Source organism: Pezoporus flaviventris, unplaced genomic scaffold (genome assembly GCF_033815535.1).
Source record: "Pezoporus flaviventris isolate CSIRO_AGI_PZ_B2104156 unplaced genomic scaffold, CSIRO_AGI_Pfla_v1 ptg000023l, whole genome shotgun sequence".
Classification (NCBI taxonomy): domain Eukaryota; kingdom Metazoa; phylum Chordata; class Aves; order Psittaciformes; family Psittacidae; genus Pezoporus; species Pezoporus flaviventris.
Genome location: NW_026892571.1, coordinates 9,985,943 through 10,000,000, shown reverse-complemented (window position 1 = coordinate 10,000,000; position 14,058 = coordinate 9,985,943). Strand labels below are relative to the sequence as shown.

The 14,058-nt window shown below is 45.7% G+C and overlaps 1 protein-coding gene across 4 annotated transcripts in view; it reads right to left on the bottom strand.

Moving 5' to 3' along the window:
• The window catches only part of CREBRF (CREB3 regulatory factor), a 26,150-nt gene extending 12,337 nt beyond the window's left edge, over positions 1 to 13,813 (bottom strand). For 2 of the 4 annotated variants that reach the window (XM_061456685.1, XM_061456688.1), the window contains exons 1-5: positions 13,707 to 13,813; positions 4,127 to 4,304; positions 3,012 to 3,137; positions 1,079 to 2,162; positions 452 to 553 (exon numbers count right to left, since the gene is read on the bottom strand). In XM_061456685.1, the coding sequence (XP_061312669.1) occupies positions 452 to 553; positions 1,079 to 2,162; positions 3,012 to 3,137; positions 4,127 to 4,135 (1,321 nt within the window). In that variant the 5' untranslated portion in view covers positions 4,136 to 4,304; positions 13,707 to 13,813. The remainder of the gene's footprint in view (positions 1 to 451; positions 554 to 1,078; positions 2,163 to 3,011; positions 3,138 to 4,126; positions 4,305 to 13,706) is intronic. The other 2 variants (XM_061456686.1, XM_061456687.1) reach the window with 2 other exon arrangements.
• Between the last annotated feature and the right edge of the window lie 245 nt (positions 13,814 to 14,058).

Sequence of the window (14,058 nt, the reverse complement as noted above, 5' to 3'; positions counted from 1 at the left end):
TGCAAAGCACTCTGCAGCACAGCAATCATTACAGAGCTCTAATAGCTATTCAAAGCCCCAAAAAGTAGAGGGAGTTGAACTCAGAAGAAGGGAGGAAGGGGTTTTAAAATGCTAACAAAAATGTGTAATGTACATGTAAAAATAACACAAAGGGTATAATGCTTAATAAGTTTAATGCCAACTCAGGAAAGCTACTTAGAAAATAATTTAATCTGAGAGTTCATTATGACAAACAGTGACAAGCTTTAGGGAAGCTGCTGTTCTTAAAAAAGGCAAAATTTCAGCTGCTTTCCCCCCTGAAGTTACATATTGCCAAATGTCTGAATACCTTAATTCTTATGCTCCAAAACAAAGCATTTATAACACTTTCTACAATGAAACTAATACTTGGTTACAGTCCTGTCCCTTTCCCTTTATATTTTCTTTTCACACAACATTACCGCTTTGTTACCTTCTAGGTGAAGGTTAGTTCTTATTTCTGTTGTTAAGGCTCCATTTCTACATGCAGAAGAGAGGATTTCAGTATCCTTTGAAGACCCACTAAGTGTTACTGCTGAAAACCACCAAGAAATGGTTCAATTAGTTTCAGTAGTAGGTATTCTCTGGATTCTGCGGAAAACTATACCTACAGTAGGACTTAAGTAATGATGAAATTATTTCACTCAGGCTATGGTTTCATACCAGCTATCAACAGGCACAAGTCTAGATAAATTCAAAGCAACAAGCACTAGAAAGCTCCACACTTCCCATCATTAAGCCACAAAAAAAAAAAGAAGATAAAAACTACAGGGAGTTGTCCTACAACCTTAGGCTACAACCCAGGTTTCCTGTATTCTCTGCTATTATTTTTGTGCATGACCACAGCTTACAGAGTTTTTCTTGAAATAGGGCAATATAGAGACCTTGTCTAGTTTTTGTTAACTGTATTTTGCAAACACTTAGAAAATCTGGGATGGAAGTTCCTAATTTAAGGTCAGTGTTGCTCATCTGTAACAATACAGCATTCAAAAGCATTCTTTCCCACTTGGCAGACAAATCCAGTAACCTCTGTGTTAACAAAACCTGACACTGCTGGTACCTGGTTCTGAGAAAGTATCGCTGATGTCATCATCTTTATCATCCTCATAATCTTCTTCCTCATCATCATTTTCAGAGAGCTCATGCTCACTGCCGAATCCTTCATCATGGTCCTCATCTTCAATATCATCCTCATCATCCTCATCTTCCTCAGGGTCTCCTTTGGCTGACTGTTCACCCAAACTGTCTGTTACAAAAAGAGAATAGTTGTGCTCTTCTTTCTTCTGTGAAGAATCTGATACCGATGTGCTGGCAGAAAGACTGCTCTCCCCAACAATGAGCCCTGGGGTTTCCTGGGGTGGGCTGAGGAGCAGTTCTTGAGTCTCTTTAAAAGGCAAAATAGGAGTTGTACTGTGACTGTGCGGGGACTCTATTCCTTTTCTTTCTTGTCTCTTTGCTACAGCACCACAATAGCAGGTGTTTTCCTTTGCTGCATCAGTATGTGTCTGGCTCAGCACTGGTCTGCTCTGTGGTAAAGGATTGATCTTTACTTTTGCCTTTTTGACATAGTCTTTACATTCAACATGAATGTTAACCTTTTCGTTATTGTACACATTGGTCTTCACCATGATTTGTGTACTGGAAGCAGGCTGAGTTGCAGGTTTGCTTGCCTTCTGAACACAGTCTGACAAAGGTGCCTCAGCCTGAACATTCTTGGAGGAACAGACTGGGGCTGCTGCCCTGGTTGCAATTTTTTTCCCAGGTAACAAAGGATTTAAAGGGTTTTGTTTTACACTAAAGAGCAAATCAGGGTAATAGAGTGAATCAGAAACAGGCTGGGAGTCCTCACTGTTAAGCTGAGCCAGTGTTGGTGTTTTGCTTATCACCTCTTCATCTTGGTATGGGCTTGAAAAGTCATCAAGGCCCAGGTAATCCACCTCTTTTGTTCCCCAGATGTCACAGCTGGTTAATTTAGTGTACTTCGTTAAGTCTTCACAGTAGGTGTCCCACTGCTCCCATTTTGAGGTGAGAGCAGCTTCTTTGTCCAGGATGTCTGTAAAAGACTCCAAGTTCTCAAGGTCTTTGCAGTCCTCCATTGAAAGTAAGTTGTCTCTGGAGCTTTGCTGATAGTCCATTTCTCTGTCCTGTGCATAATAAGACAAGTTAAACATTATTACAAAAAAAAAGCATCAATCATCTCTGTCCTCTACTTAATCTAGTACGGTGAGTTGAATTCCAGTGAAGCGCAAAGCAGTGCTAACATATGAAGATACCTCAACTTCACTTTTAAAAAGCTACTGAAAGATTCTTTTGAGGGTCAGAGTGAAGTCTAGCTTCAATGCTTCAGCAGCAGATCCTTCTGAAGAGATTGCAAAAGATACAAGCCAATTGCTGCTGGCTTCTTTTTCTGCTATTGCAAATTCCTCTGGCCATCAGGAACTAGACTAGTACAAATATCCATGAAAGGCATCACGGGCAAGCTGTTCTAGTCTCTATTAACCTAGGTCAATCTCTGCTGTGTGCTTAACAAAATATGCTGAAGTTTACCAATCCCTGGAAAAGCTCATTCTAACATGGTCAATTAACAACCATGAGCTACTGATATAGGGAAGAAAGAAAAGAAAAAGGTTGCTAGTATAAGTATCTCATGAGTAAATTTTTATTCTCCTTCCCCTGCACTCACAGCTTGGGTGAACTAGCACATAACTGCTCTCACAGAAAATACTGTAAGGAAGAGTCTCAAGCGCCATGACTAAGGTCAACACAGCTCTATTTGAGACTTATCAAGCCTCTCCTGACGGCCAGCTTTAACAAGCACTTATTGAGGAAGCATGACATTAGTTGGACAAGCAGTTAGGCTCTCCCCTCATCAGCAGCTAGCAATAATGAATAATCTTCTAGCATTCTTGAACAAATACCCCTTTATTACTACACAAACTCAAGGTATTAATGAAGGAGAGGAAGTTATATAGACACACAGAAAGATGACCTACCAGTTCATACATGAAGTCTGGATCTGAACTGCTTGCCAAGAGATCTGTGCTCATCAGAGTCTGCTCTGAAAACACATGGCTCCGAAAGGCATCCCCAAAAGGAGGGTCCATTCCACTCACACTGGGCTGCAACAGAATTGATACTGACATTTGAAGCATGATATAAAAAGCCGTAATATTTTCTTCAACAAAACACAGACAGCATTGCCATTTCATCCAAGACTCTGACCTTGTGCTATACTTGCAACTGGAAGGTTTTTACCTTCCAGATAAGCATGTCATTTCTCAGAGCAAGAGAATGCTTTAAGAGCAGCTAACAACACGCGGCTCTTTAATCAAAGGACACATTTGTATTCATCATATAGCTGCAAGACCATTGCTCATTCATTCTTTTTTGTGGGTTTGAAATTCTCATGCACTTGCCAAGTTTAGGGATCTGTTAGCATTCGTAGAAGAGGAGAGAGAGTACTGGCAAGATGTGCGAGTATCAATAGGCACTACACGCTTGCAGGGCCTTGACCCTAGTACAAGCTATTTTGTACTAAAACAGCATTGACTGTAAAACCATTGGAACTCATAACATTTCCACCTGAGGTTGTAAAAAAAGTAAGATTTATTTCAACTCAATCAAGAGTGTTGTACCTCTTGAGAGCAAAGTGGAACTTTGCAAACAAACATTATACAGGATGACTGGGCATGCAGGGAATGGGCAGCAAGGCTTTCTGCTACATTGAATTCCAGACCTCTTTCTCTTCTAGACACACTCGCCCCGAGGGTTGGGAAGAGAGAAACACTGTTCTGCAGAAAGTCATTTGGTGTGCTGATGTGTGAATCACTGCAGTAATAAAAGGCTGCTCTCCAGGCATCCACCCTCATCAAGGCAACAACTTCGCTCAGTCTTGCTGTGTGAACAAACACAGCACGAAGAGCACAGCTTCCAAGCACAGACACTAATGGGATCCTAAAAAGTGTACACCATTTAATCTCTTCTAAATTCTGCCTTCTAATGCCAGTCAAATTTGCTCTTAAACTTTCTTCCCACCCCCCCCCTTTTTTCCCTGTAAATAAGGAAGCAAAATTATGTCCAGAAGCAAGTAAAACCGTAACCGACTTACCTGAGGCATTTCCAAGCCCAGATTCCCCAAATCCAATTCCAAACTTCTTGGTTTATTCACTTGTAGATTCCTTTCCAGCTTTACTTCAGTCTCAGTGAGTTTACACAATCCATGTAATGAAATTTTTCCTTAGGGTAACTTCAGTTCACCCTGATGGAGCTCTTTTATTTGTAGACTTCTGTGTAGAATAAACACAGCAAACCCCCAAGGAGGTAAGTAAGCCTTCACCAAAAAGGTACTGCTTAAAACCAGCCAAAGTGAAGTAAAGACAAAAATTTCCCCTGAAAAGTGGTTATTCCTCATGCTGGAATGTGTAGCAATTTTCTTCTCTTGCCACCTTTCATCGAATGAAAAGCCACAGATGCTACAGAACAGAGCTCCTGCAAAACCCTTTTTGGCTGAGTTACATTTTGTTGCCTTTTTTCCTCCATGCGGAGACCAGGAGCTCTATAGACACATGAAAAGAAAAGCCTGCCTAATTGGAAATAATGACTAGCACACTGCTGGGTGTTCAGGAGAGAAACAATCTTTATGACTAATAGAACAGAGCCAATAAATGCTAAAAATGTCTCAGGCAAACGTCTCGCAATTTCAGAATAATTTCAGAGCAGGCACTAATACTGTTTCGGCGATATCTCCTCCTCTTAAGAGATGAATCCTTCCAGCATCAGATAAGATTCTATCAATCACTCACACAGCAACATCTAGTGGCAGAGGATTACAGCAAGCGTGCTCCCCGGCCAGCGGCAGAGGAAGGGGAGAGACAGACCTCCCCGACAGAACAAAGTGAAAATTGTGTCAAATTCAGAGTTGCCTAATAATGAGCTCTTCACGATTCTTCTCGATTGATTTCAAGTAAGGTGCATGTTGAAATTGGTCCAATTTACCTATCAGTAATTTTACCAGTTTAGTAGTTTCTACAGACCTGCTGCTACTTCAGATGAATATCTAAAGACTCTTCCAAGTTTTGTATCTTTGCATTTTTAGCAACATTAAGGAAAAACTGAACTGTAGAAAAGCAAGCGCCTTAGCACAAACATCAGTAACTGTATCTACACTAAAGCATAACAGAAGACTCATGAGTAATAGGAAGTAAAAAAGAACAATGTTATACCAAATGCAGTAATAAAAAAATCATCCATGGTATCAAACCTTAGTATGTAATGTAACTACACTGTCTTCAAGGCTGCTGCTTGCTTACTCTCTTGCCTGCCTGCATAAACCCTACCCTTATATAAAGTCTCTTTAACATAAAAGCAGCATTAGAGGAGCATAATCAAACCCCTGAACCATCACACTTGTACAGTTCTTCAGCATTATCACTTGTGCTGGTTTTGTCTGGGGTAGAGTTAATTTTCATCATAGTAGCTAGTAAGGGGCTATGGTTTGGATTTGTGATGGAAACAGCGTTGATAACAGAAGGATCTTCCAGTTACTGCTGAGCAGCGCTTAAACAGAGCCAAGGCCTTTTCTGATCCTACACCTCCAGCGAGCAGGCTGGGGGGTGTGCAATAACTGAAGGGACCCCAGCTGATCCAGTGGATATTCCATGACACATGGCATCATGCTCAACACACAAATCTGGTGGAAGAAGGAGGAAGGGAAAATGTTGGGAGTGGCAGCCTTTGTCTTTGCACGTCACCATTACATGTGATAGAGCCCTGCTTTCCTTGAGGTGGCTGAACACCCGCCTTGGATAGGAAATGGTGAATGAATTCCTTGGTTTGCTTTGCTTGTGTGTGTGGCTTTTGCTTTACTTATTAAAGTGTCTTTATCTCAACTCACAAGTCTTCACACTTTTGCCCTTCCAATGCTCTTCCCCATCCATCTGTGAGGGAAGTGAGCAAGTGCCTGGGGTGCTGCACAGTGGCTGGTTGGGGTTAAATTGTGACATCAGTTAAAACAGATTTCCTTCTTTGAGCTCTTCACTCAGCATTGCTCCTAAGTCAGACTTTGTGCAGTCTGCTCAGGCTACTTATTCTCTTGCTTTGAAAAACAAATAGTAAAGTAAAAGTGCTCTCCTACAGCAAAGCTACGCTCAGAACCCTCCTCCCACCAGCACATGACAGCATCCCCGTGATTATTCCTACTTTCAGATAGTATCTCAGCTATTTTGTTAAATATAGGCTGAATAGCAACGCCTCAACATATATACCATCAGACTGTGGTAAAAACAGACATTATGCAAAAAAGACTTTACTTACCAAAGCAAAACATAAAGAACCACAGTTACAAGTGCAGTTATACGCAAGCTGTCAGTAAAACCATGCTACCACTGCCAAAGCAAGCCACTCCTTGTAGGGCCCTGTGTCAAGTAAGAGCCAGTTCCTTCTGAGAACATTTTCTTTCCACTCTAAGACTTCCAGGGAGCGCTATTCACTTATCTTGAAGTGACATTTAAAGTTATGTTTCTGTCTCAGTGCAATGTGCTTCAACAATTCACATCCCCTTTCACCCAGCAAAAGCCACAACACAGCAGAACTAGTCCTTCCTCTGCTGTTCAATGTGGCATGAATGACTTACTTTTCAACATGGCCTGATCTAGGAGAAAGGGCCTGTTCTTTGACACAAATAAATGCTGTCCTCATATGCAAAGAAAGAGGCAAGAAAGAGATAATCTTTAATACCAGTCTATACCCTAGTAGTATCTTACTCTCTTTCCATGTACAGTGAGAGAGATTGATGCCTTTTTTCAACAGAATATCAGATTAATACTTTGATGTCGACACCAGAACAGCACCACCACCATCTGCAACCAGAGACTGTGGAAGTTCTGCCACTGCATGGTATAAAGGGGCAAGAAAGGAGATGTTTGCTTCTCCTTTACCAATTACCCTTTACAACCTGAAGCCACTCCACTGCGTTTCATACACAACTAGGAAAGGTGTGGTGGTGAAACTTACTGTACTGACACTGATTTCATCAACAACCGACTGACACTTCCAAGTGTCAGGACGAGGGAGCTTCTGGATCATTTACAAACCCTCAAAACAGGCATTAAAAGTTCAAAATGCTTTTAATATCTTAAAGACTGGAGTGATCTGTTAGCTATAAACTTACAGCACCATCTAAGAATGACAGTGTATTCCTCCCAGGTCAAAACAGTGTATCAGCTAATCTAACTGTTCCCGTAATTCTCTTTAGATTTCATTCTTGACATTTTCTAATATTAATATTTAAATGTGTTTTGAATCCCATTAGGATCTATTCAAGTATTTTACAGCATAAGATCTTTCTTGGTAGCTCTACGGATGAAGGAAACTCATTGAGTCCATAAAAAGAAAGACTCGGGAAGCTGCACAATCTAGGCATGCTTCATGCTCCCTGCAAAGCAGACCTACTTCCAACTGCTTTCTTAATTCCCGAGGATCATCAAGTTCTTCATTAAAAGCCTCCCAGTGTTCACACTTAGCTACCAGTATTTTTTCATGCAATGGTAAATAAAGATGTATGGTAGGAATCAATGACATATGGAAGCACAGATGTAAAATCTGAACTTGCTGTGAAGGAAAATAACTTTGTATACTGCAGTTCAAGTCCCATTTCTACAGAATTTATCATTATTGCCACTCTCAGCTCAAGACTGAGTTAGAACAGAACAAGTACAGTTGTTATCTATAATGAATACAGATTTGAATGAACTGAAAGATCTACGGCAGACCTCAAGAATAGCAGATTGAGAATTCCTGAAGATAAATACAGCAGAAATTTCTACTTCAGGACAATTTTCATTGATGCCTTACATCAGCACTTCCCAAACGAGGAGACACAGAGGTGAAATCCTGTAGCTACTTCACAAGAACAGTAGCTGGAATACGCAGCCGCAGGCACTGGGCAGGGTGCCACCCGCCTTTTGGCAGCAGCCTGCAGTGAAATCAGATTAAGGTGATTAAGGAGCCAGTCCCTGGGTTTGCTTCTGTGTTTGCAGATTCTTGAGTGACAGCAGTGCAAAGCTGTGCTCCCAGGAGAAGGCTTGCTCCTTCACTGGGCGTGAGGAAGGCAAGACATCTCAGGAACTGCTGTGGTTCTAACATTTAAGAATCTGGGGTACTGATGGAGGCATGCGTATACACGCTGGTTAAAATCCTCATCAGTAAGTAACCAAAACCTGTTCTATAGAGTTAATAATTCATTAATCTAATGACAAATCCTAATAAAAAACCCCACAACCCTCTGCATTTATATGTACTTTTTGAAAAATGCACATTTAGAATAGTTTAATAGTGCTCCCAAGACACCCAAGGAGACTGAACTTCAAACAATGTAATGGTGGGCTATTACATGACATCACTGATGCAGCAGTACGTTTAAACTGGCAGAGTAGTACCTAAACCCAAAAAATGCAACATTAAGGAGACACATGGCAGCTCCTGTGCCACCACCCCAGACCAGTAAAACCCGCTTCTGCCACAATTTATTATAAGCCCCCATAAGAGAAATCCAATCTTTCAGCTTGACAACCCTGAAAGTCTTCCTCAGTCACCTGCATGAATCACTTGTACTGTAGTTATAACTAAAGTTGCTATTTCGGTCTCAATTCAGATGTGCATTTTGTTCAATCTGAAAGGCACACAGAGCGTGGCTACACTGTTTTGCTGATTGTACAGTGCTTATTATCACAGCAGCTAAATGCCTGTTCTAAATACACTACATGAACAATTACACTTTTCATGATGGTGACTGCATTATGCAGCACAGTTTGTCCAAGTTACATTTTTGATGCAGATAAATAACCTGCAAGTCACCAGAGCCTGTCAATGCTAAACCTACAAGCTCAGGGTAAAACATTAAATACACCGAACTTTGAAATTTAGAGAACGCACTATGCCAGGTACTTTAAAAGAACTATTATGTGCTATGCAGTGTTTGCTTTATCTAGACATTTTACAAAGTACAGATAAAGATGCAAGACGTTCTCCTACACTTCTCTTAAAACTTTTTCCCCTTCCACAGTTTGTGCCAATTTGTCTCCTATTAGAGAACACAGTCTGCTCAGCGCAGTCTTCAAGCATAGAACCTACTTTTCTTAGTTTGGTTTCTGAGTGCAATGTTTTTTGTTTAGGTTTTTCCCCCTTCTTTTTACATGATTCTTCAATTATTAGCCAGATTACAAAAAATCGTTCACTTTTCTCCCCCACTACAATGGCACTAAGTTGTTTGTTTTTTTTTCTCCTAGCAGATGAGCAAAGACACTCTTACAAAAAGTCATCTTCTGCTTCCACCCACCACAGCCTCATTCACCTGCTCATCCAAAGCAGCCATGTCCCTCTACCTTCGCAGTGATGTATTTGTATTAAAATACCAGCATAAGCATCCAAGACATGACGCCCTTTGCTTCCACTGTCGCGGAGCGCAAACAACAATCTGTTTAAGACGCTCAGATCCTAAGTCTGATGGAGCATTGCCAGTTAGAAGAACTAAAGATACAAAAACTGTTTCACTTCTTCTAAGCCTCTTCCCTTCAGGAGAGGGAAACTGCTACTTCACCGTCTTTGTCCCTTTTCCTCTGCTGACCTCCCCTTCCTGCCCAGTATTATTTTTCTAATCCTACTTGCCCACAGCAGACAGACTTCAAGATCTTTAAGTGATACCACTAAACAGAAGCTCTGGTCTCTGGTAATGGAGCCGATGAATTACAGCACTACATTCTCTGTTTGAGTTAATACCCCTACGTGTCAACGCCAGCTGCCCAACTTCGGAGGGTTATTCCACTTCAACACAACCGCATAAACAAATAGGCACATGCCAGTAACTGTTCAACATGCAAGATGATGAAGAACAAAAGTGATCCCTTTTAACCCAACAAACATATTGCATCTACGTGTTTTATAACAATTATGCCCAGAAATAACAATAGAACCACAGAACAGTTTGGGCTGGAAAGGACCTTAAGATCATCCAGTTCCAAACCCCCTACCAGGAGCAGGGACACCTCACACTAAACCGTGTCGCCGAAGGCTCTGTCCAACCTGGCCTTGAATACTGGCAGGGACAGAGCATAATGTACTCCTATTAGAAGCAATCGCTTTTCTGTACATTCTGAAACAAAGACTGAGATTTTCTTAACGTTCTAGTGCCAGGAGCGGGATGTGCAGCATGTTAGAACTTGTTAGAACTATATGAACATACTTCAAATCACTTAAAAAAATTTTTTTCCGTGAAAATATGAGTTTTTATAAAAGTACCACTGTGAAGTTAAGAGAGTTGTTTGCACAAGACAATCAGCAGCAAGACTAAGATTCAGAATTTTCTTGAGCCAGGGATTTCCCCCGAAGCAGAATGCAGCCAAAGCAAACAGAAAACAAAAGCAAAACCAGACAGCCATTTAGCTGACAATCTCCAGCAATATTCTACACTCCTACAGGAAGGTTGTTTCTGTATTTTTTCTGACAGTGCAGATTCTTTCAGGGTAAGAAATAATTCTATAGTTCACAGGGGAAAAAAATCTCTTATGATGAAGGGAATGGTACAATCTAGCCTACTCTTCATCCCAGGTTATCAGCACAGCATGCTTCAAAGCCAGCAACACATCAGAAAAACGCATCAGTCAAAATAGTCCAAAAAGCAAAATCAACCCCCCCCCCCCAAAAAAAAACAAAAAACCCTTAAAAAACCTAAACCCCAGCAGATTTAAAAACCAGAAGGGTTTGGGTTGTTTTTAATATAATTCTGTAAGCAGGGAAATGATCAGAGCAAGGTCTAAACCTTAAATCCACAATTTTCATAAAATTTTTGGCTTATCTTTCTAGCCAATGCTGACTTTCAAGCATTCTTACGCAGTGCCAAATACCTTTATCAAACTTCTATTTTAAACCACATTTTAATTAGGCTTCACAAACCACACGGCATGGACACGCAAGTTATGGAAATCTAAACCGGTTCCCTTATTTATACCATGCTATCAGTCTACTGGTCAGCCAGAAGCTTCTATTTATTCCCAATTAATTCCTGCTAATGCGGAAGGGACTTCAAACCTTTGTCCTTCAGAAAGCTCTTTGCCACTCTCATTAGTTAAAAAATAAAACCCAACATGGCAAGGATGGTCAACGGCTTAATGCCTCTGCTGAAGGTTTCTCTCATCAGTTAATACTCCCATCACAAAGCAATCCTTTCTTCGCTCAGGTAAACTACCAGCTACTACTGTATGGGGGTCCCTGAGTTATTATTCATGCTTCTAAAAAGTACTATCACTGAACACTGATATCTCTACAAAAAGCCTTGCCTGCTAAAGCAACCACCCAATATATTTGCTATAGAAAATCTGACTTCTCATTTAAGTTGCCAACAATAAAAATCAACCAAGTTTCTAAAGCACCCGTGTCTGCTCTTTATTATCCTTACTATGAACACATATGTGTAATAACAATAATTAACCCTCCCCACAAGTCTGCTTAAAAGCACTTGGTTAAGCGACCTTAGGAAAAGAGCGTTTTTATCAACGTCTTTAAAATACTTTGAAGTGTTTTAAAGATGTCAGAATCGATGGTTTGCAGGTTACATGTGGCATGATTTCAACAAGCTATCCTTGAACAGCAACACCACAAAGACGACGCTTTCTTTAAACACGAAGGTAACATTTCAGCTGGCACAGCTGATGACTGAAACTGTTGGGTAGAGGCTTGGAAAATGCCATGTGTTTATACTGGAGTGTGACACAGTGAATTCTGGTCATTAAATTATCTTTGATATCTGATCAGTGACACCAGATGATGCCCTGTGGGCTGCGCTGGCCATGCTGCACGTTACAGGGATGAGATTTGGGCATGCCGGGAATACCATACGCATCATTATATGAAATAACGCCCAAGCCGTGGGCCTTCTGGATGGAGGGGAAATAAAGTTCAAGCTTGTCTCCTTGGTGACATGAGGGGCTTTGGGCAAGCTGCCCTGATTCAAACCAGGACTGAACTTCATCGAGACCCGGAAAGGTGTCCAAGACCCGTGCGGGGAGACACCAGAGACACACGGGAGACGGCCCGAGGAAGTTACCGGTGTTTTATAAGTAAAGTTTGTGGGAACCGTCTCACGGCAGGATCCTCCCCTCAAAGACGGGGAACGGGACCACCAGTGAGCGGCCATACTCGCCCCGGACTGTGCCCCGGCTGCCGGCCGGGATCGCCCGCTCTGCAGACCCCAGCGGCGCGACCCCCAGAAACAAGAGACCCCCTGAGGCACAGCGCTCCGTGGGGACGGTTCCGCGGGCACCCTCCTCAGCCAGCGGCGCCGCTCCGAGCCCCCCCGTTCCACCCGCGGGCAGGTACCGGGGGGGCGGCCCCCGCCCCTGACCCACTAACACACCTCCCAGCCAACATGGCCGCCCCGCCAGCCACCGCGGAGCGCAGCCTAGCCCGGCCACCGCCGCGCCGCGCCGCCCCGCCCTCCCCGCCCGCTCAGTGGCTCGCTCCCCAGCCACGCTCGCTCCCATTCGCCGCCGCCCCCGCCGCTCACCCGCCCAGCGGCCCTTTCAAGCTAGGGTGAGGCGACATGTAAACAAACCCCCTTCCGCCGCGCCGGGCCGGGCCGGCCGCGGGACCCCTTCCGCCGAGCGCCCGCCCGCCTGCGGGGCACTGAGAGCCAGCCCCGGCCTCCCCCACAGGGTCCCCGCGCAGCGAGAAGGGAGCGGAGGGCTCCCCCGCCCCGCTGCCCCCGCGGCCTCCCTCCGAACGGACCCCCTGCTGCCTGGGGAAGCCCCTTCTCAAGCGGCCGGGGCTGCCGCCAGCAGGGGAAGCTCTGCACCCCCCGTCCCAGGCAGTTACATAAAAGTAGTGTCAGAGCGGGGAGAGTCCTTCCCCCCGCCCTGCCCCGCCACTCGCACCGGCCCGGGACCCCTCTCCGCCTCCTCCCTACGGCCCGGGGCCGTCCCGCTGGACACCAACGCGCCTCAGACAGGGAACCCCCCCGTTCCCACCAGCCACCCCCCGAGCACTCGAACAGGTCGAAAGCGGAGGAGGGGACTCCGAGCCTGAAAAGCAACAGAGCGCGGAACAGCCGAGCCCTTCTGCACCCGGCACCGTACGCCCGGGCAGACGAGCCGTCCCTCCACCCGCACAGCCAGCGCGACCGGTCTCCCCAGCGCTTTCGTCTCCCTGGCGCTGGTTGCGAGAGTCACTTTTCCTTGTGGAGGCACGGGCCGCTCCTTACGGACGGAGGTTGGAAGGGACACCGACAGGTCCCTGCTGAACCCGCGTCCCCCCGCAGCCCCTCACCGCGCCCTTAAACCACATCACTGCTGTCCCCCCCGGCGCGCCACCTCAGCCCCATGAGCCGGACACCCCCCGCGCACCACCGCTCTCCCGCAGCCCCAGCTGCCACACCCCCCAGCGCAGCCGAGCGGTGGGAACCGGGCACCATCCCCGCCGCCTGCCCCGGGGCGCCCCGCAGCCGGGCTGCCCCGGCCTTCCCCGCGCCCTGCAGCCCCCTGCCCTGCGCGCACCCGCTAACACCGCCTGCCCCCCCGCCGGGACGCCCCTCCGCCGCCTCCCCCCGCAGCGGGGCATTGGGCCGGCAGCCGCGTCCTCGCTGCGCCCCGCAGCACCCCCCTCCCGCCAGGCCGCGGCCGCCCCCCGCGTCCCGCACTCACCGCGCGGCCGGGGCTCAGCAGGGGGCGCCGCCCCGCGCGCTCGGGCCCGGACCCTCCATGCGGCTGCGGGTTTGTTTTGTTTATGTCCCTTCCTGACGGGTTCCCGGAAATCGCGTGACTCGCCCCCCTCACGTGGGGAGGGAGGGCGGGGCGGGAGGAGGCCGACACAGCCAATCGCCGCCCGCCGCCACGACGGGGGAGGAAAGAGGGGGGGGGGAGCCACCCCCTCGTCACGTGACGGCGCAAGGCGCGGGGGGGGGGAATTTAAGGAAGGGTCCGTGGGGCCGGGTCTGTGTCCCTCGGGGCTTTGCCCTGACCCTGCCCGCTGCCATACAGCCCTATAGCCGCGCAG